Source organism: Callospermophilus lateralis, chromosome 2, assembly GCF_048772815.1.
Source record: "Callospermophilus lateralis isolate mCalLat2 chromosome 2, mCalLat2.hap1, whole genome shotgun sequence".
Classification (NCBI taxonomy): Eukaryota; Metazoa; Chordata; class Mammalia; order Rodentia; family Sciuridae; genus Callospermophilus; species Callospermophilus lateralis.
In genome coordinates, this window is record NC_135306.1 from 13,153,176 (window position 1) to 13,181,147 (window position 27,972).

General features: G+C 40.3%; 1 protein-coding gene across 1 annotated transcript; it reads left to right on the plus strand.

Annotated features, from left to right (window-relative positions):
• Stom (stomatin) lies at positions 1–27,955 on the plus strand. Its single transcript, XM_076843153.2, has 7 exons — positions 1–121; positions 13,616–13,719; positions 14,888–14,960; positions 16,377–16,459; positions 20,519–20,722; positions 21,625–21,759; positions 27,673–27,955. The coding sequence occupies exons 1-7, from the start codon at positions 61–63 to the stop codon at positions 27,865–27,867; spliced, it is 855 nt and encodes a 284-aa protein (XP_076699268.1). The 5' UTR covers positions 1–60; the 3' UTR covers positions 27,868–27,955.
• The last annotated feature ends 17 nt before the right edge of the window (positions 27,956–27,972 follow it).

The window sequence follows — 27,972 nt, forward strand, 5'->3', positions numbered from 1 at the left end:
GTGCTCGCTGCATTCCCGGAGGCTCAGGCTTGGGTGGTTGTGGATTCCAGCTCAGGCAGCATGTCTGATAAACGGCGCACCGAGGAAACCCAGGCCCGGCGGCTCCCAGACTCCTTCAAGGGTGAGTCCACGCCCCCGGAGAGGCCTGAGAGTCCCCCAACCCTTAACCTTCCTCTAGGGAGCAAGCCCTTGCCTGCAGCGTGAGTTCCGAGGTCTGACAACCCAGCTCCTGGGCTGGTCTCCGCCGCTTTGGGATGCACGAACGCTTCTCAAAGCCTGGGTTTTCTCATACCTTGTTTTGCAGTCCGGGGGTCACGATTTCGACATGATGTGGGGGGAGGACAAAGGGCACATCCTGGCCCTCCACACGGTGGATGCGCCAAAGGCAGGGGGCGTTTCAATGCACAGACCGTGCAGAAGCGCTTGTTATTCTTAGGTCTCCAGATGCCAGGCCAGATGCCAGCGCTTCCTTATCTTGTGCCATCCACGCGGTCGAGGAAACGCACAAGTAACTGGCAGCCAGAGACTGGTGGAGTGGGGACTCCTGTGTTATCACTCCTTGTCCACTCCCCTTTCTATCCCTCCCAACCCCTCGGAGGCCATCTCCTCCACTCAGCCTTCAACCGCCCCCAATGTGAGCCCCTCTGGACGTGATCAGAACCCCTGCACGCTACGGCCACTGCCCACTTCTAGAACCTGACCTTTTTCATAGAAAGATGCAAAGCTCCAGCTCCCCACACTTAGTAGGCCTTATTTGCAAAAGAAAGGAGTCTCTGGCTTTCTTCCCTCCCCTTCTAGCTCCACCCTCTGCCCCATTCTATCCCACTCCACTTTACTCTTGGTGTTAGGGAATTCTCCTTCAGGACCCTCACCTCGGGACTAGGGTCTTCCCTGTCTGGAAAGCAGGAACTGTGAGTGGCAATCTTGTTCCCCTGTGAAGAAATTAGTGCCCTTGATGAGAGAGCTTCCACCTTGGGCCTTTATTGGCTAACTCCTTAGGGTTTAGGGAAAGAGGTGATAACCCTCCCAGGAGTATTGCTATCCTCTTAGGAGCCCTTAGGAATTTCAAAGGAATTCTTTCTAAAGATGGAATTTCAAACAGGAGGATATAATGAAAGCAGTCTTAGGGGGCTGGGTGGCTTCTCCAGCACCCCACAAAGAACACTGTATTGGAATCATCTATTCTGCTTATTTTAGTAAAGCCAGCTTTATCCACCTGCCTAATTTAAGTGCCATTTCCTTGCCCAGGGATCCCTGGCTTTAATTCCTTCCCAGGAGTATGAAAAAAAATTATAGAGGGCTGTGGTGTAGATCAGCCTTAGAAAGAAAAAGAGAACGAATTAAAGAAATCTTCATCAGTTCCTGTATCTACTATACACCTTGTAGAGATAGCTTCCCAAAAGAACATTGAGAGTTACTGAGAGAGAATAATAGCAAAAAATAAAAATAAAAAAATTTGAACACTAAATAGCTCAAGATCAGTGCCACATATTTTATATGCGTTATTTTATTGAATGCTCACAACCAACTTGGTAGGTACTATTCCTGTCACCACATTATATTCAAGGAAACTGATACTCAAAGAGGTTAGATTACTTAAAGTCACACTATTGGAGTTAAGGTTAGTGGAGCCAAATTTTAATTTTAAGTTCAGATTTAAACAGGGAAAAAAGAGTAAGGACCATCTCTTCCTTCATTGTCTTTTCCTAGATAAGAAGGTGGATAGGATCCTTTCCTCTGTACCCTGATCTCCTAATTAGGTAGGGAAAACAGTTTGGAGTTCTTTGGGAATAAACATGATCTTGTACTTAATGTTCATTTAGTTTTCTCATGGTCACATATCAGTTTTTTACTTCTAAGTTCTTTTTTTTTTTTTTTTGATTCTTCACTTAACTTTTTTAAATTTTTAGATAGAAATCTTCTAAAAAACTGATGAAAACAAATGAATCCTCTTGGAAAAGTACACATACAGAGGAAATTTTGCTCAGTCACTTTTTCTTGTTTTTTAAATGGTAAACCTCAAAAAGTGGGCACTGGTAGGAAAACTATTACTAGAATGTATTAAATAGAATTTCTTGAATGTTGGTCATGTGCCAAACACAGCCTAAGTGGTTTACAAACATTTATCTCTTATAATTATGCAATAGGTGCAAAAGGAAAATGTCATTATTTGCCATTTTACCATAAGGAAACTGACAGTGATAAAATAAAACAGCTCATGTTTCAGAGGTGGGTTTCAAACCCAGTGTATCTGGTTTTCCAAACCATTTTCCCATTCTAGAACTCTCTAACACAAATACCAAAGTGCAGGGTCTTGTCTAACTTCAGAACTTCACTGAAAGTGAGAGAAAGTAAACAAAGAAAGCCCTGAGGAACCCAGCTTCAGTCAAGACCTCTTGGAGAAGGCAACTCCAGCGGACTGCTTCTGAGGGGAGCAGTGGAATTACATAAACCCAAACTCTATCTCCTGACATTTTTGGGAATTAGTCCCAGGCAGGTAAATATAACCAAACCCAGGACAGGACTAGATTTTCCTAAAGCCAGTACATTCACTTTGTAATGAAATCATGCAGGTGTATTGCAAAGAAATATATCATTATAATTAAGAGCATGTCAACAGGATAAATCCTTTGGGAGAATCACTGAAAATAAGCAGAATCATGGGACTGATTTGTTTATTTCAGTTGTTATAGCTGATCAGATTGGGGAGAACTTCATGACTTCTTCAATAATTAATCTGAGTTAAACTGATAGTGATCAGAAATTAACTCAAATATCAAAGCCCAACACCACAAAAACTGTCACTTATGTGGTTTTTTTTTTTTAAATGATTAAGTATGTTCTTGGTTCCACCTAATAATGTAAATTTTACATTATAAAAACCAACTGCCTAGTCAGCTTTGAAAAAAAAATTTTGAAGATGTTGATAAAGTGACATAGATGGAATACAAAAATCAGTTTTTTAAGCCCTAGAAGACAATTTCTTAAAAACTATTGTAACCATAAAAAACTGTACACTTCTATATCTGCCTAGAATCCTGTGTATACCTCTATCATGATATTTATTACATAGTGTTATAATTATCATTTGATTTATTCATTACCCCCAAAGGCCATGAGAGCTTTTGAAAATAGACTATGTCCTTCTTTATTGTAATTGCTCCGAATCAAGTACATATAGATGAGCACATTTGTTGAAAGAAAAAGGAAGCAAAAGGAGACTAAATCACATGACTAAATGTTTGTTAAGTGCCGACAACTTGTTTTAGTGTTTCTTCTACCCAAAACTGTTGGTTTCAGGGTGTGACCATCACATTCTTTATTACATATTGTTACTATAACTAGACTATTTCGGTTTGTGTTACTAACAGAGAAGGGACTGTAATTGTCAAGATAATATATCTAGTAAGGAACCTCATTTATGATAACAAGGAAAAAAAGAAGTCAGAGATCCCAGTCAATAAAAAGGAAAAAGTATTAATTCTCTGTTGATGGACTTTTTCCTCCAATCTTTTTGTATCTTTGTGCTCTGGGACTAGTTTAAGAAAAAGAAAAAAAAAAAAAAAAAAAACTTGAACCCCTAGCATAGCATTTGCCTTGAGATTTCAGTAGATTGGCCTTGAAGATACAACCAAGAAAATGTCTGTCTTCAAGTTAGACAATTAAATGATACCAAACTAGTCCACCATTCTGAGCACTTACAGGAAGGTAGTGTAGTGTAGTGTGGGTGAAATTTAGAATGAAAAGATCTAGATTGAGAACCCAGTGTCTTTGCCTACTGTCTGGGTCACCCTGGGCAAATCTCAACCTCCAGAGAGCCAGTTCCTCATCTATATATTGGGCATGATCTTACTGCCCTTTTTATCTCCCAAGAATTTAGGTATCAAGTGTGAAAACATGTTCTTTTGAAATTTTTAAAATAAAAAAATTTTAAGATATTATTTAGTGGAGAAAACAAAAAATAAAAAACTTAACAATTACTTAGACCTACAACTTAAAACAGTATATTTGGAGTACTCCTGAAAAAGCCTTCAAATTTAGGAAAAGATTTGAAAGATTTGTAGGACAGATGGCCTAATGAAGTTTAGAACTCTGACTTACCACCCTGAGCCTGGTCTTTTCTCCTCCAGAGATAGAGTCCCCAAGCAGATTGTTAAGTCTTGATATTTTCTCCATGGTGTATAGGTCCCAGAAGACAATTCACTTAATAAAAAGTTTATTCCTGTAAACGGGATCAATAATGATCTTAAAGTTGTAGTAATAATAATATTTACCAACACTGACTGGACACTTCGAAGTGTCAAGCACTTTACCTATTTTCTCATTTAATCTTCATAACACTATGTGAAATCATTACCACCATTTTCTCCTATTTTACTGCTGAAAAGATGTAGTGGCAGAATTAGAATCTTATACCAAAACCTCAAACTCTTACTGCTTAACCATGCATCTTCAGGAAAGAATCCAGAAGCTTCTGATCTAGTTTCCTTAGGCTCGCATTTTCCATTTTTAAGTGAGAGTAATGTTACCCTCCAAAGACTTTTATGAGAATAACTTAATTATGGATGCTTCTAAGATATCCAAATAAAAGAGTTGGGAACAAAACAGCACTAGAACGTAGGAGGGTTTGGTCCCATTTTCATGTGCTTCGGGCCTCCTCTAAATTTAATGAACTTAATACCCACTATGAAATTGTTTTTCTTTTCAATTTTTATGAACATAGATGTTTTGATATTTCCAGACATAGGCTGTATTCAGCTTGTCCGTCTCCCTGCCTGAGTTTTTTACCCTTGTTGTTAGTTTGTCTTATGTGATAAGTAGTCTCTTTTCTTCCCCAAAGAAACAGGTTTAATTCACCATTCAACAACTGTTTACTTAACAAATGTGTTTTGAGCATCCATTATGCATTAGGTGTCTTCCATATTAGTTCATTTCCTCATCACACTCACCCTCTAAGGAGGCTCTCTTGTTAACCCTGTTTTTAGATGAGTAGACTGAGGCACAGAAAGATAAGGTACTTTCCCATGAGGCCATTATGATGCTACATGTTTTAACAGGATCAATATCGTGAAGAGGACAGGCATTGAATAAGATATTTATAAGTGTGGTAAACATTGTTTAAGCAGAGTAGAGTGATCTATAGCAGCTTAGAAAGATGTAGGCATCCAAATTTTACATTATTGGTATTCCTTTACCTATTTTTTCCCTCCTGTTTTATGGTCTGAAGCATTCGAATGAAAGAAAGTTGCAGAAAGTCTTCAAAATGTTTTGGAAATAGAATATTTATGCTTATTTAATTTCCTTATTTTTTTATATTGTAGCATATAGCTTTATTATCACTAAAACCCTTTCATATTTTATCTTTTATATTCTTTAAAAGAAAAATGTAAGAAGCTAAAAGGTACAGCCTAAAACAGAAGTTAAAAGAAGTAATAATCATTACAAAGTAATCTAATATTATTTAGTAAGCAAAACAATCCAGTGCTTAGAAAAAGTAAAATTTCTTGAGCACATACTATCTTCTAGGCATAGATTTTCTAGGTCTTTCATGTATACAATTTCGTTTAGTCTCATTTAATCCTGATAAAAGAACTCCATGAGCATGTGTATATCTGTTTTTGCTGAAGGCAAAGATCACATCCCATTCTCCTGAATTCTGTTCAGGTGCAACTCTTTTGTGGGGATGGGGTTTCATTGTAACTAGTTCACGGCTCAGGAGGGATTCTGTGTAGCAAGCAGGGAAGGTGATTTCCTTATTTTTAAGCCATGCAAAGGGATTCCCTTTGTTTCAAATTTTGCTGAATATCTTTTAAAAAAATAGTCCATTTCCTTGCTTAATATTTCATGGTAAACACATTTTTAAGCTTTGTGATTTAAACCATGTAGTGCATCGTCACATCAGTTCTTCTGGACTAGCATCATCAGTAGCTATAGATGGCTTATGATAGAGAGAAAGTGACAGTTTTCAGATGGCTCTTAACTTGATAGCTTCTGGCTTGAAGTCATTCTGGGCCAGAGAATAATTTCTTCCCTGGAGATTTAAGAATAAGGGCTTTCTAATAACAACTGGGCCTAATGAAAATAATCATTTGAAAAAAACCAGTTATAGTGTAGGCTTGTTTGCTTTGAAATCCTCTGTCTCGATGAGTTGCAAGCTGTGATCTCCAAGTAGAGACCCTACCATGTGCTAACCTCTGCCCTCTCTCCCCTCTGTCTTTTCATCTGTCTCTTTGTGGGATGCAGCCTTCATTTTTATTTTTTCTCCTCTTCTCCTGTTTCTCTTATTTTCCTTCTTTTATGCTGTTTTCTTCCCTTCTTTGTCTTTCTCCTAAAATTCCATTTGAAAATGACCCTTTTAACTATTTTTTACCTTGAGATTTTATTTGTCAGATCTTAGGAAGATTTGCTTCAAAACAAGCAAAGGAGAGAAACTATGGCACTGGAAAACATCCCTATTTGAATAGCAGGAAGAAAGATCAAGCACACTGTTTAATTTATGAAAGTCTTCCTTCTCAAATAAATAACTGTATGACAATAGAACAAGAATAGGGATCATAACAACCTGTGGAGCAAACCTGGCTGGCTGGCTGTTTCTGTATGGCCCACAAGGTGTGAATAGCTTTTGTATTTTGAAATGGCTTTAAAAACAAAAACAGAAAGAATAATGTTGCATTGCCTATTTCAGTGTCCATAAATTAAGTTTTATTGGAGCCCAGCCATGTTCGCTTATGTCTGTTTTGCCAGTGAGGGCTCACACGCTGTGATAGCAGACTTGATGGTCTGCAAAGTCTAACACGTCTCTCTGGCTCTTTACAGGAGCCGTTGGCCCAATCCTGCTGTAGAATTTCTGATATGGAATAATAATGGCCCCAAAGAACTCATATCCTAAATATAATTGCTTTTAAGAAGAAAATTCAAAAACTGCCTAGACCTTTTATTTTGACCTACGGTTACCCCTTATAAAATGCTGCTAAAACCCATAGCATGTGTTTTGAGATAAAATTCCCAACCATCCTATCTTTCCCCACCCAGACCACACTGTTGACAGTTTACAACAGAGTGCTTCACACACTCTGGAAGGAGAAGGAAAAGATTGCCTTTAAATGTTGCAACTTAGGTTATTTCAATAACTCTTGAGCCCATCCAGTTCTTTTTGTGCAATAATGAATATGATTCTGGAGTCCAGTTTTTAGCCATGATGAAAGGTGGTTCTGGCCTTTCTCAGCAGAGGAAATCCAGTGTATTTTGAACTTCAGGTAATTAAGTCCCAATGATTCATGGGATTTATTACTCCATATGACTTCCAGGCGTGACAAGTACAATATATCTTAGAGGAAATCTGCTGTTATAGGATGGCTGACAACATACAGTGCTCTAAACATTGGCCTGGGTTATGATCTTAGAAAGAATGTGTCACTGCTTCTCCTTAAAAGCTGATCCAACACAAATTGCTATACAACTTCTCTTTTTTCATCTGCTTTATGGTTTGGTTTGGTTTCTTCACAGATCTTTTGCTTTGTTATTTTAGGTATCCAGGAGGAATATTTTACAGATTTTTATAAGCATTAGAAATAGTGTATATGATGAGCTGACACATATTAGATATTCAAGAAATGGTAGTCATTTGGGCTGGGGTTCTGGCTCAGTGGTAGAGTGCTTGCCTGGTGTGTGCGAGGCCCTGGGTTCGATTTCAGCACCACATTAAAATAAAGGTATTGTATCCATCTACAACTAAAAAATAAATATTTTTTTTTAAAAAAGAAAAATAGTAGTTATTGCCAGGCTTAGTGACCCGTGCAACTCAGGAGGCTGAGGCAGGAGGATGGCAAATTTGAGGCCAGCTTCAGCAACTTAATTAGACCCTGTGTCAAAATAAATAATTGTGGGGCTGGGACTTAGTGGTAGAGTGCTTGCCTTGCACATGTGAGGCACTGAATTCAATCCTCAGCACCACATAAAAATAAATAAACAAAATAAAGGTATTATGTCCATCTACAACTAAAATATGTATTTTTATTTTAAAAAGTTTTTTTTAAAAAATTGGACTGGGGCTATAGCTCAGTGTGAAGTTACCCTGAATTCAATCCCCAGTACTAAAAAAAAAAAGAAAAAAAGAAATGGTAGTTGTTATTGGTAGTAATAAAAGATACCAGAATGAGAGGAACTAAATGTATTATTTCATCTTTTCAGCAAAATTAATTTACATAATACATAAATAAGGATTTCAGAAACTTTACTAAAAGCATATTCAACGCTGCAGAGTTGCTAGTTGAGAAATTTGAGACACAACTTAAACATTCATCACATGCAACTATTGTACAGCCACTAATAATGATAAAGATTATGTCCTGGAATGAAAAGATGTTCACAGTATGTGGGGTGAAAACTTTAAATCATTCAGTATTCCATTATTCCACTTGTGGTGGGGGAAAGATACAAAAGGCTTAAATAATGTATCACCCCATCCAGAGATGAGAGTATACATAAGTTTTCATTGAGCTGTAATTTCTAATTGTTACAGTGACTATTTTGCTTTTTATAAAAGTATATTTTTTAAAAAATACATATTATTTTCCTGGAGATAAGCTTAAGTTGAATGCTCAGTACAAAAATTTAAATATCTAGGCTTATATCCAGACCCTGGCTTTGATTGGCTAAAATTTTATTCTAATGCAGCTTTCAGGAAAGATCTTGGCAGGAAAAAAAAAATGCTCTAAACCTAGCAAAGTAGTATTTACAACCTAGTATCATCAGATCCCTAATCTTTAAGAGTATTGCACCTGGCTAACTTGAAAGTATAGCAACCAAAATATCTCAGGAATACTGATTGCCTGTTGTCATTTACCTGGTAAAGCTGTTACCAAGGATTCACTTCTGAAGTAGTGAGTGGGAAACCTGAAGGGTAGGAATTTCATGAAATGGCTGAGAGTGGATCTTCCTCTCTGGGTGGGTAAGGAAGAATGGCAGGTGACTGAGGTTCACTTATCAGCCTTGCAGTGTCTAAGTCTCATATCTTGGGAATGTGGTTTAAGCACCTTTTTTAGCTGTAACCAGTTTGGGAAGGATTGTGGGGGTTGCGAATGGGGTAGTTTTGTTGTGAAGGCATTAGGAGAATAAGAAAATGTCATTTCCCCAGCATGTGCACACGCTAGCTGAGTGTCTGCTGTGTGAAGAAGCAAGCCCAGTTTTCACAATATCCATGTCACTTCTTATTCCTCTTGATTTGCAATCCCTTATACTTTTTTAAAAAATATTTTTTAGTTGTTGACATACCATTCTTTTTTATTTATTTATATGTGATGCTGAGGATTGAACTCAGTGCCTCACACATGTGAGGCATGCGCTCTGCCACTGAGCCAGGGTGACACATGTGACAATGAACACAGTGTGACAATGAACACAGCACAGAACAAAATTGCCTGATCTTTCTGTCTTGTCCCCTGTGGATCTCTTTGTAAATGTGCTTCTTGAGTATTTTTGCCAATTCTATGCTGGCTGGGAATGGCATAAAGCAAGGGGCAAATAAAGTCATTTAAGAAGTTTCATTAAAAAAATAAAATAAAAAGTCAGCCAGGTGCAGTGGTGCATGCTCGTAATCCCAGCTGTTCTGGAGGCTGACACAGAGGGTTGTGAGTTCAAAGCCAGAGAGGCACTAAGCAATTCATGGAGATCCTGTCTCTAAATAAAATACAAAACAGGGCTGAGGATGTGACTCAGTGACTGAGTGCCCCTGAGTTCAATCCCTGATACCAAATATTTATCTCAAGTATCCTGAGGTCAGTGGTGCATGCTAATACTTCCAGCAACTCAGGAGGCTGAGGCAGGAAAATTGCAAATTCAAGGCCAGCCCAGGCAATTCAGGGAGATTCTCTCTCAAAATAAAAAATGAAAAGGGTTTGAGATGTTGCTCAGTGGTAGAGCACTTTTTTTCCATTTTTCATTATGGTGATTTAAACACTTGAGTCAAATGGAAGGATTACAGAAAACTATCATCTATATTTACTGAGGACTATCTCAATTCTATAAGGCCAGCCTAATAATCCTTTTTTTTAATATATATACAGTTGAAAAAACTTAGGGCTCAAAGAAGTAAAGATCAGACAACTAAGAAGCTGCAGAATTGAAATTCAAACCTAGACACACTCCCTATGCTCAGGAAAGCTCAGTCTAAGGAGGGGTATAAATACACAAGAAATTAAAGTATCAGCCAAAATTTAAGTGCCATAGAGAGATTTTTTTTTAAGTGTTGTCAGGATTTGGAGGAAAGAAAAAAACCACATCTAGCTGGAAAGCTGGGTAAGAAGTATTTTCTTTTATGCCCACTCTCTGCAGGACACTGTGCTAGACATTGGAAATACAGAAAGGGGCAAAAAGTGCTGGGTATAGCTCAGTGGTAGAGCTCATGCTTAGTATGCACAAGGCCCTGGGATGGATCCCCAGCACCAAAAAGGAAAGAAAAAAGAATAAGAACCATCTCTGCCCTCAGGGGTCTTCAGTGTAGTAATTCCAGGACACAGAGCTATATACTTTGCCTAGAATATGGGAGACCTGAGGCAGTAGTTTGGAAAGCACCAAATGCTGTCAGATAAGTGTTTGTGGCCAATCTGTTGCTTGTTTGGAATCTGTTTCACTCAAAATCTAGACCAGAACCTGGCACAGAGCCTTGAATCTGTCTTTTACTATAAATAGGCGCAACTGGAATTAAAAGGGCTTCCTCCGAAGAATATTAGATTTCATTCTCGAAACTCCTGCCGTGCCATCCCAGTTTGGACCCTTTCTCAAGAAAGTGCTCCAAACTTGAAAACATCTCTAATGAGGTCTTCAAATTCAGTGGTGAAAGATCAGAGATTTAGAACAGGAGCTTTGGAGCCAGTGACTTCTCTTTGAATCCCCAGTGCTCTGTTAGGTGACCTTGGGAAAGTGAGGTTGCTTCGTTACATCATTGGTTAAAATACTTAGCCTCACAGGGCTATTGTGAGAGTTAAATGATACACATGTCTCAAGTAACTTTACACAATGCCTAGGGTATAGAACACCCTTGCGGTCCGCTCCTGTGTTATCAGTTGTGATAATGCCTGACAGGGCTTTCTCCACAAGAGCGCAGAGGCCCAGCTCTGAATATTTGCTCAGTGAATGTCTGTACCCCCAAAACTATAGCTTAATATCCAGGATTAATTTATGTCACTTTATGCATGAGGACACTAACCTCTCTCTGACACAGAATCAAAAATTACAAATTCAATATGACCAAGGTTCTCAGTGTGTGTTTCTGTTTTGTTTTGTTTTTTAATCCTATGTTCCAGAGCACTTGCCCTGGGAGCCAGCATGGGCCCCCTCTTCTCCCATGCTCCTGGCCTGCATCCTCTGCACAGATCTCTTGGTCTCCTGTTTTTCCAAAGCCGGTCTCACTGCTTTTTTGCACTTCCTTCTAAGTAGTACACATGGAGGCCTGCCTCTTCTTGTCAAATTTGTGTCATTCAAACAGCTCCTGAAAAAATGTCAGAAAAGCCTTAAAAAGTCAATTTGGCCTTCTCAGTTCCTATAGTCTCCAAGAAAGGAAAAGCAAACTGAAAATCAGGAAGACACTAGATGTAGAAAATACAAAACCCAACACAAGAGGCAATGGTGAATTCCCAGAATGACAGTGCAGGGCGGTCACAGAATGTTGACTGTATAGACCTGATGAGAGGAGTCCGCACCAGGCTCCCAGAGACTTCCTTCAGAAGAAGATATCAGTAGTCTACCTGACTGTTTCGGAAGGAGATTCAGACAAGGATGAAGGGCTTGAGGTTGGACAGGGAAAAGTATATAGAAGACTAAGCAAAGGGAAAACCAAACATTACAAAAAGTAAAAATAAGAAGTTGTACAGGAAAAGAAAGGTAAGTATCAGGGACTGGGGTTGTGGCTCAGTGTCAGAGTGCTTGCCTAGCAAGCACATGTGAGGCACTGGGTTTCATCCTCAGCACCACATAAAAATAAATAAATAAAGATATTTAAAAAAAGAAAGCTGATTATCTATACTGTCTGAGCTAGCTTTGAATAGCATTTGCATATTCATGGTAATGTGACATTTTATATACATGTAACGAAAATGATGAAGAGTGAGTATGTGCATGTGGGGGAGGGAGAAGGAAAAGAACTAAATGCTTCTCCTTAGAGGAAAATTAATAGATAATTCTTAAAACTGAAAAAGCAGGGGCCAGGGTTGTACTCAGCAGTAGAGCGCTTGCCTAGTATGTGTGAGTCACTGGGTTCGATCCCCAGCACCATATAAAAGTAAACAAATAAAGGTATTGTGTCCATCTACAACTAAAAAAATATTTTTAAAAAACTGAAAAAGCAAGAAGTACTAAAAAAATACACACACACACACACACACACACACACACACACACACATTATTTAAAAGCATGAAGGTAAATATCAAAATACTTCGCCAAAAGAGCAATTACTTTTGAGATGGAAGAAATGGGAAGAGGCAAGCAGGGACTGCCCTTTTTCATTTATCTTGTAGAATGTTTGACTTTTTAAATTTTGTGCAAGTGTAACTTTGATAAAGAATTAAAACAAAAACAGGAAAAGTACAAAACAGAGCTACAGAGGCTAAAAAAGGAGGTAAAAGAACATAACAAAGGGAGAGAAAAGTAGCTTACAGAATTTATTTGATTTTAAAATATGGTTGTATGCAAGGAAAAGATTTAGAAGACCCCACCAGAGCATTTCTTATCTCTGGATTTTGAGTATCTTTTCTTGCTATTATTTTTCTGAATTTTTTGCGGTAGGGTGTATGTTACTCTCTGGAACCAGATACCTTCTTTCATACACAGAGAAGGGAAACAGTTTGAAATGTGGGCAGAAGGCTGTGTTAGAAAATGCTCATTACAGCATTATTTTCAGTAGTTGGGAATCAGAAGCAACCTTTGTGAAGATTAGGATATGGATAATAAATGATGGTTCATAGACCCAGTGACATATTTTGCTGGTGTAATTTTTAAAAGGAAGCTCCACACAATTTTTTTCAAATGTAATGGTTTTCACCTTGAATCATGCTATACCCTGGACTCAAGTGCCCTTTTCCTTCCTTCCTCTTCCTTTTTTTCCATACTTTTCCTTTCTTCAGGAAGCCCTCAGACGGACAGCAGTTCCCATTGTCCCCACCATCCCACTCCACTGTCACCTGTATTGTGCTTGGTCCTGTTCTGTGTTTTCAAGATATTCCTAACAGATACTCTATACTTACTACTCTATACTTACTACCTAGGATTATAATTAATTCTTTCTTCCCCACTGAACTTGAACCTTTTTGGGAGCTGGGACTGAATTTTATTTATTGTTATTGCTTTAGTATCAAGCACAGGACAGAGGAAATAGGAGGTGCTTAATAAATGTTTGCTGGAGAAAGTAATGAGTAATATGGGGAAGTACTGGTGGTAAGTAGACCAGGGAAGGTAATACACCTGCATTTCAGAGGTGAATGGGAATTGAGCGGGAAAGTTCATGTGAAGCAGTCGGCAGAAGGCCAAGCACATGAGGTTCAGTGAATAGCAGGGACAAAGCTGGGGGTGATCAGGCTGATAACAGTGATAAGAGCTGTTCTGTTATTGTTTTCAACAGATAGCCCCAGTACAGGCCTTGGACCTTGTGGATGGATTTTGGTGGCTGTCTCATTCCTGTTTACGCTTATAACTTTTCCCATATCAATATGGATGTGCATAAAGGTAAAAGAACATTTCACTCACATCAGCAAAGGGGTTAAACTCCCACCTATGTAAGCCTGCTTTGTCTGTGTGGATCATCATTAAAAATTTTCTGGGCCAGGGATTGGGATGTAGTTCCATGGTCAAGTGCTTACCTGTCATGCAGGAGGCCCTGGGTGCCATCCCCAGTGCCATGGCGGGGAGCAGGGGGTAGAATTCTGGGTCAGGGGTTTGAGGTGGCCTTTGAGAACAAGTTCTCCAGAGTTCGGGGGAGGGGGGGCGTGTTTGACTGTTGGCTCTGCTGTTTACCATGTGAGGCACACATTGCCTTTTGTAATCAGAAACTGTTTCATATACAGGAAAGGGAATCATTTGGAAATACTTGCCATGTTTCTTCATTTGTAAAATGGGAGAAATAACAGTATCTACTCTGCAGGTGTGACAATTAAATGAACTAGTGTGCCAAACTGTACTTACTGCAGAGCCAGGCACGTGGTAAAGTGCTCTCATGTTGGTTTTTTTTCCCTACAAAGTTGTTAATTCTTGGATAAATGATTTTCATTTACATAATCCTAAAAATATAACATAGGCTCTAAGCATTCTCAGATAAATGTATTATTATAATTAAAAGTATCAGAGTGTTGGGTTCAGTGACACAGCCCTATAATCCCAGATATTTGGGAGACTGAGGCAAGAGGATTACAAGTTCAAGGCCGCCCTCAGCAATTTAGGAAGATCCTGTCTTAAGAAAAAAAATTTAAAAGCTACATTAATGTGGCTCAGTGGTAGAGCATCTGGGTTCGATCCCTAGCACTGGAAAAAAATTAATTGATTAAAACAAAGGTATTGGAAGAAAAATAATAAGTTCTTTTTCTGAATAAATGAGCAATTGAATAATAATATTAATGACTGAAGAGTAATGTAATGAATTTATTTCCATATGTTATTCTGTACCTTCCAAATTTATACAATGAGTGTCTATTGTTTTTATAATCAGTCAAAAATAGTAAATGGATATGCTTGGAGAGCACTGGACAACATCAAACATATTATTTATAGACATCATCTGGATATAGGGGAAGAAATAATGAAGCGTCTAACCTTTTTAGAACAAAAATATATTTAAGAAGCTATGCATATAAATATTTGCACTCCTCATGTTAAATTATCATCTGTGTTTTTATTCCAGATTATAAAAGAGTATGAAAGAGCCATCATCTTTAGACTGGGTCGTATTTTACAAGGAGGAGCCAAAGGACCTGGTAAGTCCTGGGATTCTGGGTTGCTTTTCTGGAGACTGAAGTTCTTTTTACTGATGTGATTTCTTAGGGAGCAAAGCAGAAGTTGCCTTTCAGTAGCAGTGGTTCTAGAGCCAGTCTATTGTTCCTCTTCCCATTGGAGCTGATAAGATTATCTTGAGCCAGAATAGCTATAGCTGTGGACGTCTAGCAGAGAATTCTACCAAAGACAGTCTTTTAGTTATTCCTTTGGCAGATGTTGACGGTGCTCGTGTGTATTCTAGGCTCTGGGAATTTAAGGGAGGCTAGAACATGGTCCCTCCCCTCAAGGATCTTATTATCTAGCAGTGGGACATCAAGAAGGAAACAGCTAGTACATTTTACATGATAAGTACTATGATCAAGTAGCTACACAGAGGCCTGAGAAGACAGAAACTCAGAGGAGAGTGACTGCCACAAACTAGGAATAGGTGACACTATGCTTTCTGGGGGTGACAGCTTGGCTGAGTCTCGAGGCACATGAAGGTGTTGACTGTTCCCAGCAGAAATAGCAACAAGTGTGTAGCAGTGTAAGGAGGAAGTACTGCAGCTCAGTCCTGTCAGAATGCAGGAGATGAAGAGAAGGGACCTGGCTGAGCAGGTGAGCCCAAGTAGGTCAGGCAGGAGCACGGATGGGGCAAGGTTTGTTTCCTAGGAAAGAGCACTGCCGCAGTCTGGCTGGGCACAAAATCACGAGCCACTCACAGCTTTGTAGATTCAAACAGCAGTTCTTTATTCCCCATCTCACTCCGACACTCTACAATCACGTTCTGGGGAAATCCACGTTCTCTGCCCAAATCCACCTCTTCTGCCTCCCCAAAACTCTGAATCCTGGGAGAACTCAAGGGGAACTCAGGCAGTAGGATACGCCCTATTCCCAGCAGGAATAATATTAAACCTGGAACCGCCCTAAACTGTGAATGCCCTAAATCCAAGGAGAGCCTAAAACCCTGATCCGCCCTAAACCCAGATCCGCCCAGGTCCTTGAGCAAGGTCACCTTACATGCAATGTCACTGCAAAATGTCTAAGGAAAGTCCTATTTCCACGAGTCCTTCCACTAAGCAACATGGGGTACGCTGGCAAGGAAATTGTCATACCTACTTGGCTAATGGCTCTCAGCAGAGCACTCTGCTTGCAGCCTAGGAAATGGGTTGTAAAAGAGAAAGGTGGCTTTGGGAGCAATCCCACTGATCCAAGTGAAGGAAGAGGTGCAGCAGCAGTGGTATAGAGCCCTAGTGGGGACAATCAGAGTGGGCAGTAAGCAAGAGGAGTCAGGCTTCTGGCTCATGCACTCAGATGGGCTGGTGGCTTCCATTGATGAGGTTGATTCTATCAGAATTGAGCAGAGGAAGGAGCTGCCAAGGTGTGGGTGTCTGATGCTCTTTGCATCTTTCTTGCAGGTCTGTTTTTTATTCTGCCCTGCACAGACAGCTTCATTAAAGTGGACATGAGAACCATCTCCTTTGACATTCCTCCTCAGGAGGTGAGGCTGTCTTCTGTGTGGCTAAATGAGGGATCACGTGGGAACGTGCTTTCCACTGAGAGGCATGCACTTTCAGTCCTGTCTTCCCCTTTTCCACCTCCGTGACCTTGAGCAAGATCTTTAATTTCTGTGTCTCAGTTTCCTCATCTATAAAATGAAGGCTATAATAGTAGGGTCCACTTTATAGGGTTATGGTGAAAGCTAATGAGATAGTATATGTGAAGTGCTTAGGAAGCATCCAATAAATAGCAAACACTATATGTTACTTGCTATTAATTTTAAAAAACAGTATAATGATAATGGAAGTATAATGCTTAAAACCATCATTCTTGTCATGATTTTACTACCACAATTCTGTATAGGTTTCAGGTAGAGAATCCTATTTAGTTCAATATTTTTTAAATTTTATTTTTAGTTGTTGATGGACCTTTATTTTATTCATTTATTGATATGCGGGTACTGAGAGTCAAATCCAGTGCCTCATATATGCTAGGCAGGTGCACTACCACTGAGCCATAATCCCCGTCCTACTTCATCATTCTTTTGTGTGTGCATGTGTGATACTGGAAATCAAACTCAGGACCTATGCATGCTAGGAAAATATTCTACCACTGAGCTACAACCCCAGCCCCAATATTTTTCCTTTTTAAGGTTCTTGACTTTATTCTAGATAAATTGGTTAGAAGCCAAACAATGAGAAGTACTCACTTGGCATTTTAGATATATTGGTAGTTATTTTGTGCTTTTTTATTTTTTTATTTTTTTACTACTTTCCAAATATTGTCACAATTGACACAACTGGCTGTCCTGGGACCCATGTCTCAGGAGGCACCGTTACCACTGCAGACCAAAAAACCTGTGAACCTGGTGAAGAGAGGGATGGAATGGTACTGTCTGTGTTTCCTGGCCACAGGCCAGATCCTTAGCATGATGACAGAGCCTGGCCACATTGCCTTCTCTTGTCACAAAAGGTGGAAACCCACTCAGGGACTCCCTTGTTGGTACTGATCCACATAGTTGGTGAGGTCAGACTTTTTAATCCACACATACTTGATGAAGCCAGAAATCATTTTTATATCCACATCTTATAAGAACAAGCCTGAGAACTCCACATTATTCTCTGCATTTTTTTTTTTTTAAGCCATCTTTCAAGGAAGATTGACTCTCAGAAGGAGCCCCTTCCGGGGTTGCTGGGAATTCTGGCGTTTTCCTCTGTAAACAGTGCAGGCATCTGGCTGGGTTGCTGGGAGTTTCTGCCTTCCAGCTGCTCTCTCCTCCCTGCAGGCTGCTGAGCCAGAGCGGATTGGAACTTGGCAAGCTCTCCTTTTGCTGATCCCCTGTGAACTTACTGTGAAGGAAGATAAACACTCTGCCTGCCATAAACAGTCAGTCGAGAAGCTGCTGCTTTGAGAGCAGCTGTGGCAGAGTCACAGTGGCAGGAGTCTGTTTAGGAGTGACACTCTTTTTCCCATCACATCATGGGAAATAATTTTGACACAAGATGGTAATATACTGAAATCCCTCATTTCTCTTCCAAGTTATAGGTATTTTTAGATTACAGGAAAAAAAAGTAAAAAAAGATGACTGCTTTGATGCTTGGCAGGGCCAAACAGCTACATAGCAACATGATTGTAATTACCTTCTATTTACATGGCTCTTTTGCAGTTTCAAATGTCTTTCTTATTTTATTTTAAAAAATTTTTTTTAATTTTTTTTTTAGCTGTAGATGGGTACAATATCTTTTTTAAAAAAATATTTATTTTTTAGTTGGACACAATATCTTTATTTAGTTATTTTTATGTGGTGCTGAGGATCAAACCCAGGGCCTCGCATGTGCTAGGTGAGCGCTCTACTGCTGAGCCACAATCCCAGCGCCCCTCCCCACACAATATCTTTATTTTATTTATATTTTTAGGTGGTGCTGAGGATTGAACCCAGCCTCACGCATGCCAATCAAGTGCTCAACCCCTGAGCTCCAAACCCAGCCCCTTATTTGATCTTAACAGAAATTTGGGTAGAATTGGGCAGTTATTATTAGCCCCACAGGGATGTCTAGGTCAGAGGCTTAAAGTACTGCTAATGGTCACCTGGATGGGGGCGGATACACAGAGCTGGAAGCACAGTCCAGGGCTTGGACTTCACGCCTATGCTTTTTACCCGTCATTCTTCCGGAGACCGCATTTCAATTTGGTTCATCTCCCACTTCCTGACCACCTACCATGTATCAAGCGCTCTGCCAGTGCTGGAGATACAAAGAAAAACCTCCCACAAGAAATGCACAGTCTAATATAGAAGTGGAGGGACCATTAAACAATGTTACTCCAGCACAGTACAGTGGATGTGTAGGGGAGGGTGCTGACTCTGGCAGGTGGGGCTGGGAAGTTGCACAGAGAGGGACACTTGAATGATGACTAGAAACATGCCAGTCTCTTTTTGTGAGGGACAGAGCAGAGGACAGCCAAGCAGAGGACAGTACTAGCACAAAGGCCTTGGGGCACAAACTTGGCGTATGCAGGGAACCCACATGTGGCCTGAGATGAAGTGTGCAGGAGCAGGGAGCAGAGAGGTATTATAGGGCCAGATGTCAAAGGACTTTGTCTTGAAGGCGGTAGAAAGCCATTGAAGCATTTGTGTCAGAGATAATTGAATTAGGGCTGAAGTTGCAAGACCATTTTTGCATAGATACAGGTGCTTCTTTACATGACCCAGTTTTATCCCCTGATAAACAAGTTGAAAATATTGTGCATTTAAGATATCCACCCTACTGAGCCACATAGTAACCCCTATGCTACAGGGAGTTATCGGGTGTTTTGCCTCATGGTCCTGGGCCAACTGAGAGCTGCAGCTCACTGCTGCTCCCCAGGGTCATAAGAGACTCACATGACACTGCATATCGCTGAACAGAATTCAAAATTTGAACTTCAGTTTCTACTAAACACCTATTGATTTTGAACCTCATAAATAAGCTGAACTATCTTTAAAGATAGCTCTTGTCACGGGTCAGGCACTATTCTTATCACGTAAATGGATTAACGCACTAATTCAAAGAATGTTCTTCGGAAGCAGGTACTATTATTAGTCTTCACTATATAAGTGAGGAAACTGAATCCCAGAGAGGTTTTCCTGGTGCCTCTCACTCAGAAAACATTTTAGTTCAAAACAGTTCTGCCATGTTAAGCATTTTTATGTATCATGCTGTAAATCTAGACATATGTTTTGTTGTTTTTGATGTACTGGGGATTGAACCCAGGGGCACTCTGTACTTACCTGCACCCCCAACTCTTTTTATTTTGAGACAGGGTCTCACTAAGTTGCTGAGCCTGGCCTTGAACTTGCAATCCACCTGCCTCAACCTCCCCAGTTGCTGGGATTACAGGCTTGCACCACCGTGTCTGGCTGTGAATATACTCTTTCCCTGACCTTGCCCTATAAACATTCCTCATGCACTTTTGTTCCAGTTATGCTGTGCTACTTGTGGTTCATGAGAACTTGGCTCCCTCCTGCCTCTGTGTCTTTTCACACATGATTCTCTCTGCCTTGAACACTTGCTGCTCCACCCTCAGAACATTTTTATTCATTCCATTTATTTATTCCTTCTGAGAGTCAATCTTCCTTGAAAGATGGCTTTTAAAAAATGCAGAGAATAATATGGAGTTCTCAGGCTTGTTCTTATAAGATGTGGGTAAAAATTATTTCTGGCATCACAAAGTATGGGTGGATTCAGTTGAGTTTTCACCCCTGTGTGAATAAGTTCCCATCTCATCTCTTAAAGCCTCCTTGATTCCCCCACAGCCTTTAAAGTAGTGGCCAAGTTTTTTCATACCTTTATGCCTAATTTGGTTCCTGCTATTGAGTGGCATCTCAAAGTATGTTGACTGACTGAAGGAGTTAATGGACTTAATGAATAAATGAGTGTGTTTTATTAAGTTTCTGAAGATAACTTTCTGATACTTTATTAAAGAAAATCAGCTAGCATTCTACCATGCTCTATAGATAACATTTCTTACAATTAGGAAATGGTTGGTTGACAGATGTAGAATTGCTTCCCTCATCTTGCAGATCCTCACAAAGGATTCGGTGACCATCAGCGTGGATGGGGTGGTCTATTACCGCGTTCAGAATGCCACCCTGGCTGTGGCAAATATCACCAACGCAGACTCAGCCACCCGTCTTTTGGCACAAACTACTCTCAGGAATGTTCTGGGCACCAAGAACCTTTCTCAGATCCTCTCTGACAGAGAAGAAATTGCACACAATATGCAGGTAAGGAATGCACCCACTAGAGACTGGAAACCGAAGCAAAGCGCTGGTGGTTGTGTGAGAATCTGGCCTTTTTTTTTTTTTTAACCTTCATAGTAAGGTTCCTCAGGCTTGATGGAAGGAGATGCTTTTCACACTTAGAGTTCATGGGTTCATAACACCCTGACACAAGTGTCGTTTTTATACATATACTTTTGTATTTCTTTTTTCCTGTATCAGTATTAATCTTTTTATTTAAACATAATAGTTCAGAGGTTGTCCTGCAAGGCAGGCAGGTATTGAAGCTTTATTCTGTGTGTGAGTCCCATGAAGTCCCTCGTACCTGTTTTCCAATCTTGCTTGAGTAGTAGATATTAAGTAAAGAGTTAAAAGTCTGAATTCTTACTATTTGTGCAGACTTTATTGTGGGTCAAATCTCATTTGATACTCTCCACAACCTTATGAAATAATATGGTTTCATTTCTGCCTTTTTAAAGGAGGAAAGTGAAACACAAAGAAGTAATATAGTTTACACATGAGCTTAGGGTCATATGTATAGCCCCCAGCCTGGCCACCTGTTTCTGTAAGTAAAGTTTCATTGGAATACAGCCATGTGCATTCCCTTGTGTATTCCCATGGCTGCCATTGACCTGTAGCAGCAGGTTGAACAGTTGTGATCAGACTGCAAAAAAAGCAAATCTTGTGCGGCCCTGCTAGAAGAAGCATGCCAAGCCTTTCATTAGCTTATTAGCAGCCAAGTCAGGGTCAGTTCCCCAGTGACCCAGTCCCTCCCCAGCATATTTCTTCCACTGCAGATTAACCCTTTCTCTGCCCCTCCCCCAGCACCTTATCTGCTCCACATCCCAATGGGTGCAGCCGTCTGGGCTGGGCTGACCACTCTTACTTGCCTTCTCTCTTCCTGACAGTGTACTCTGGACGATGCCACCGACGACTGGGGAATAAAGGTGGAGCGTGTGGAAATTAAGGATGTGAAGCTGCCCGTGCAGCTCCAGAGAGCTATGGCTGCCGAGGCAGAAGCGTCCCGGGAGGCTCGAGCCAAGGTAATGTTTTCTGGGCTGTTTTTCTTTTATTCATTATTTTATTTATTTATTTTAGTTTCTTTTTATTTTAATTTATTTATTTATTATGTGTTATACATGACAGCAGAATGCATTTTCAACTCATAGTATACATATAGAGCACAATTTTTCATGTCTCTGGTTGTACACAAAGTAGTGTCACAACATTTCTGTCTTCATACATGTACTTAGGGTAATTCCACCATCTTTCCTACCCCCGTGCCCCCTCCCTTCCCCTTCCTCCCTTTTGCCCTTAGTTTGTTTTCTTACTGAAATTTTAAATTTCAAATACAGTAAAACACACTTGTTGTAAAACATCAAAACAATTCCACAGTGTTTAGTGAAAGTGGAAGCACCCCTCATCACCCCAAATCCTGTTCCCCAGAGGCCACACTCTTGACATATCAGTGTACTTAGATGTTTTTTTGACTGGGTTGTTGCATTATTGGCTTGTTTGTTTTATGAAGCAGGGTCACAGGGTTCATAGTGCCCTGTACCTTGCTCTTTTCCCTTAATATCTGATGGGCATATCATTTCATTAGAGTCAGCTCATTCTTTCATGACAGTGAACCCCAACTTTATTCTTTATTTCAACTTTATTCAGCCCACTGTCAAGGGCAGATTGACAGTTTGAGAGCAGATGGGCATCACATCAGTTTGTTGTCATCCATTTCTCACTAATTCTGTCTTCTCTTTCATTCTCTCTCTTTTCAGGACCTTCTTCCTTCTTCCTATTACCTCTTCCTCTTCTTTCCTTTCTCTGACATTTGCTCTTTCTCCTTTCTCTTTGTCACCATCCTTGCCTTTGAGACATTAATGTGTAACAATATAGGAATATCTCACCAAACCCCAAGATAGGAAGTAGAGTCAGGCCTCACCAAAACCCGGCGCTAACACTAAAGGGAGCTGGTCATCCCATTTCTGAGCCCACATCCCTCTGTAGCTGTGTGGGGAGGACATCTGACTCCAAGATTCACCTGCATTCACAGGTGACCAGTAAAGGAGGCCAACCAGTCCTGATTGGACACGTGCAGAAGAAAGATTCTCTTCAGTCCAACTTTGGCCAAAGGGCAAAGTCATATACTAACATGGCCCCACAGCCCCACTCTGCCACAGAACCCTGTCCTTCTCTTCTCTTAGGATGCCCTTTAAATGATAAATTGGTCACTATAATTTCTTAGTACCAAATAGAAAAGTACCCCATTTGACATGCTGCCTCCAGAATATTCTATTAATCATAATTTTTAGGTTTTCCTAATGTGATCATCAGTGTTCATGATAATAACCTGAAGATACTTCAGAATCCTCAAGTGTCTTCTTTCAAAATTGTCACTTCTAGCCAAGCTTGCTGGCAGCACACATCATGATCCTAGCTCCTTAGGAGACTGAGGCAGGGGCTCACAAATTTGAGGCTTGTCTGGGAAACTTAGTGAGACCCTGTCTCAAAAATAAAATGAAAATTTAAAAGGACTGGGGATGTAGCTAAGTGGTAGAGAGCTTGCCTAGCATTCACAAGGCCCTGGGTTCAATCCATACATGTGCACGCGTGCGCACACACACCTGTCCCTTTTAAAAGACTAATTATATTTATGACAATGTTATCAAATGTTCCCTATTAGTGTCTAATTATTCTGAAAATCAGGAATTGCTTTTACAAGAATCTGTCATTAATCAAAAGCCCCTTTTCTAAACCATATTAAATCATATACTTTCCCACACAGACTACATAGACTGTCAGCATTTGAAGAATCCTCAGAAACTGTCTTCCAAAAGTGACACATACCTCACCCAGTTGTGCACACACACACACCCTTGTTCCTATGCCAGTAATTAAGCATTGTACGGTTTCCACTAAGCTTGACCTCAGAATCCTTCTGTAACACTCCAAGTAACAACCCTCAACTACTAGGAGTTAGCCCTAAAAATGAAATTTGTTTGCCATCATTGTCAAAACAAAAATAGAAGCCATGGGCAAAAAATTCATGTTCTCATGGAAAATAGGGGGTTATCATTTCTTCAATAAATAAATTGCAGAGGAACAGAGAGAGGGGTTAGAACCTATAGATGAAGAGTCCAAGAAAAATTCCTGAAGTTAATTAGTCATCAGAGAAATGCAGATTTAAATTATAGGCAGATGCGACCCTAGATAGCCACCAGAATGGCTTGAGGTGGGGGGCAGTAAGAAAGGGACAAAAGCGGCAGGAGAGGAACTGGAAATTGGAATGCCCATTCGCTGCTCAGGAAAGTGTCTATTGGTCCAAGCAATGTGGAAATGTCTGGTAGCATCTATCCAAATTGAAAGTTTGCATACCACCTTGTATACCAGCCTATAGCTCCCCTGGTAAGTATGTATCTCATGGAAATGCTTTCATTCATTCTTTCATTTCCCAAAAGGCAGGTGCTGGGAGATTCACAGTAGCACTGCCTCATTGACACAAACTAGAAACTACCCAAATGTCCCTTGCTAGGTGAAGAGATAAATTGTGGTTGAGTCACATGAATGAACACTGTAGCAGAAGATGAATGTGTAACTGCTCGTGACATAATTTGAGGAGAAGCAGCCAGACACAAAAGAGGACCAATTTCCACACATTGTACTGCACATTAGTCAAACCTCTTTTTAAAATTTTTAGACCGATTCTCAGAATGTAGCATCTAGGGTGCTTCATGCTCCCTTCCTTCTTTTGATAGCTCTCAGAAAAAATGCCTGGCACGTGCCGTCCAGCTCGTATTTCTGGGGTTAGTGGTCTATTGAAAGAATGGAGGGCAAAACCACACAAGATCTTTTTTCTCTTCCCTTCCCTCTGACCAGCCCACCTGGTCTCAGGAAGGTTACAGGCAATGCCAGTCTCATAGAATCTGAGGATTCTTCAAGTGCTGTTAGTCTATGTAGTCTGTGTGGGAAAGTCTATTATTTCCCATGTGAAAAGGTTACTATTTAAAACGTCAGTTCTGTGTGGCTGGCAGTGAAGCTCAGTGGTAGAATACTTGCCTAGCATGCACAAGGCTCTGGGTTCTATCCCCAGCACCACAAAAACAAAGAAATAAAATGATGATCTGTGAATGTGGAGTGTTGATTGATGTGCAGTTACTGCACGCTTAGCAAAAGCCGCATACACCCACAAGGAGCTTGCTTGGCTGAACGGAGTGTACTCAGCCTGTATCTAGACAAAGCCTGTGGTGTTATGTTCACGTCTTTGGCAGCTTGCTTAGAGCAGCTTTTCTGCAAACAAAATGTGTGCCCATCCTGGTGGTCTGGCTTCCCGGCCAAGAGATTGTGTATTGATTGGTGGTGGGAAATGAGATATCTTTGCAGTTGGTCCATGTCCAGAGGAAAAAAAGTGCCTAATTGGACATATGAGATGAGATGGAAAAAAAATCAGAGCCTGCTGTTCCCATGCAGGCCTCTGTGAGGCTTGCCTTGGAGTACAGTTACATAGCTCTTTTTGAGTGTGTCTGGCACTCGACCCTTCTCCTAGAGCTAGCTAGGACACAATGGTTTGCCTTGATAAGGTTTTTATCCTGCAAATTGCATCCCTTCTCTCACTAAGTCCTATCCCTTGTCTCTCTGTTAATGGCACTTCCAGTGCAACCAAAACCTCAAAACTTGGGACTCAGCCCCTGTCCGCTCCCTCCCCATGCCCAGTCAGCCTCTAAGTACTGTTGTTTCCCCCTCCCATCACTTCCCCAGTCCATCTTGTCCCCAGTCCCCAACACCAGTGAATCCCACTGACCCCTCTAAAGCAGTTCCACTAACGGCTCCCAATCTCTTCCTTTCTAAATTCAGCATGCCTCAGTGCTTTCCAGCTAGAACTGATGAGTTTACTCATCTACAGAACGGAGACCAAACACCTTGGCCTTCTGCCCTGGGAGCCCTGGCCCTGTTCACCTCTTCCTCACAGTGTTCAGCTTGTCACGGTTTTGTCAGCATTTATCACACTAGAAAGAAAAGGTCTGTCCCAGCTCTGTGTCCCCTACTTGACCAGGAGCTGTAGGAAGCCAGTGTTGCTGCCCTCCATCCCCAGCTCCTGCAGGGGCTCACTAATACCTAGAAGGCCCCCAAAGTTTTCTGTATAAGCAAATGAAATCTCCCTGGGCACAAGAGCATTGCTGCCATTCTGATAATCACAAAATACAATGAAGGATGTATTTTGAGATCTCTGTGGGACAGCATGGTGAAACTGCAATTTTAATTTTGATAATTATGGTATTTTTGTACCTTTTCCTCTTCTAGGATTTATGAATTGAAATTAGCAGCCTTGATTTAGATTCCAAATCTTGTGTGCATTAAAGCATAGTTGGATTCAAAGATCAGGTCTTGGCTTGTCACTTGCCATTCTTTTGTAGCAATTTCCACTCATTCATGTAACCCTTTATATACCTTCTTTCTTCCTCACACTGGTCCTATGAATAAATTGTGTCTTGTTTTAAGAACAAGAAGCTAAGCCAGGTAAGGTGGCACATGCCTGTAATCTCAGCATCTCAGGAGGCTGAGGCAGGAGGATCCCAAGTTCAAAGCCAGTCTCAGCAACAGTGAGGCACTAACCCTGCCTCTAAATAAAATACAAAATAGGGCTGGGGATGTGACTCGGTGGTTGAGTGCTCCTGGGTTGAATCCCCAATCCCAACACCCACCAAAAAAAAAAAAAAGAATAACTAGCTGAGATTCAGGATGTAAAATAATCCCTGAGAACATATGACTAGTAAGTGTTAGATTTGGGATTTTAGCTTAAGTATCTTTAGCTCCCTCCAAAACCCCTGTTCGCTTCACCATCTAGTGATCTGCAAATATTTTTGCCCATATAAACCCTTAAAGAATTTGAAAGTTATATATTCCACTTCAAATTGGCATGTAAAAATTTTTATCTTCAATGTAGGTACTTGCCAAGCATCTAATTACTGGCATGTTGTAAAAATTGACATTTTAAAGTGAAACTGTTAACATCATTCTTATAGATGCATCCTATGAAATTTAAGTAACATAATAACTCAATCCCCTATTTTAAAATATGTGGATACACCCTTTTTAACATCAGGTATATTGTGTCTTTTTCTTCTTAAGCTTATATTTCCATTCCACCTCCCCAGATATTCTTTCCCTAGTACATTTTACTACCGTATTGTGACACATTTAGTATATGTTAGAATTAATTTTAAAATTTTTCCTATGATTATAAATAAGATTCTACAAATGTTTTGGAGTTTCTCCTAAATAAGAAACTTTTTTTTTTTTTTACTAGAAATGGTTCTCTTAAATGCAACAAATGAGGAATTAAACCATAACTATGTGTATGGCTATTAATCATTGCTAGAATATGACAATTCAGCATCAATTTATTCCCTTTTTTAGTTTTACAAACATAAGAACTAGGAAAACTTATGAGAAGTAAAGTTTTGTTTGAAGTAACATCGTGCAATTCTTAGTGCTCCCTTTGAGCATTAAGAATTTGTGCTCAAAAAAAATTGAAGTTGTGTGGTAAAAAGTCGTAGAGCAATCTTTCGTCAAAATATATTTTTACTTTTTAATGATCTGTCAATTTGCAGTTCAGTAAGATTCTCTTTTCTTTTTTTGAAATCAAAGCATTGGAAAGCTATCTGATTGCCAGAGGATTTGTATCCAGTCCTCACAGTCACTCACTTTCTCAACCCCCACACAGTTTTGTAACTTGTCCCTGGTAAAAGAGAGTGTCTTGAGGCAGGCACAGCCTCAGGCAAATCAGTTAGGAAACCAAATCTAGAAACTGAGTATCTAGAAATCTAGGAGTTGATTTCCTTGGAACTATTCTGGCATACTCCTGGGCAGTTTTGGGTATCACCTAAGATATCCCAGTTTGAAGATGGCTGCATGACGGCACCTGGGGATTTCCAGGCTGACCTCTCCTTCCTTCTCCATAGGTTATTGCAGCTGAGGGAGAAATGAATGCGTCCAGAGCTCTGAAAGAAGCGTCCATGGTTATCACCGAGTCTCCTGCAGCCCTTCAGCTCCGGTACCTTCAGACACTGACCACCATTGCTGCGGAGAAAAACTCGACTATTGTCTTCCCTCTGCCCATAGATATGCTGCAAGGCATCATGGGGGCAAAACACTGAGCCACCTAGGTCAGTGCAGAGGTGAGCTCTGTGCTGCCAAGGATGAAGTAGGGGACCAAATTAGCCTTCAGCTCACAAAGAGTAGGGCAGGGAGCCTTGATTATC

Excerpts from the sequence above, each read along its gene's own strand:
- Stom (XM_076843153.2), top strand. The coding sequence starts at position 61 with ATGTCTGATAAACGGCGCACCGAGGAAACCCAGGCCCGGCGGCTCCCA. Across the intron at positions 14,961-16,376 it reads AGGAGGAGCCAAAGGACCTG|GTCTGTTTTTTATTCTGCCC; the intron begins GTAAGTCCTGGG and ends TCTTTCTTGCAG. Across the intron at positions 16,460-20,518 it reads TTGACATTCCTCCTCAGGAG|ATCCTCACAAAGGATTCGGT; the intron begins GTGAGGCTGTCT and ends CTCATCTTGCAG.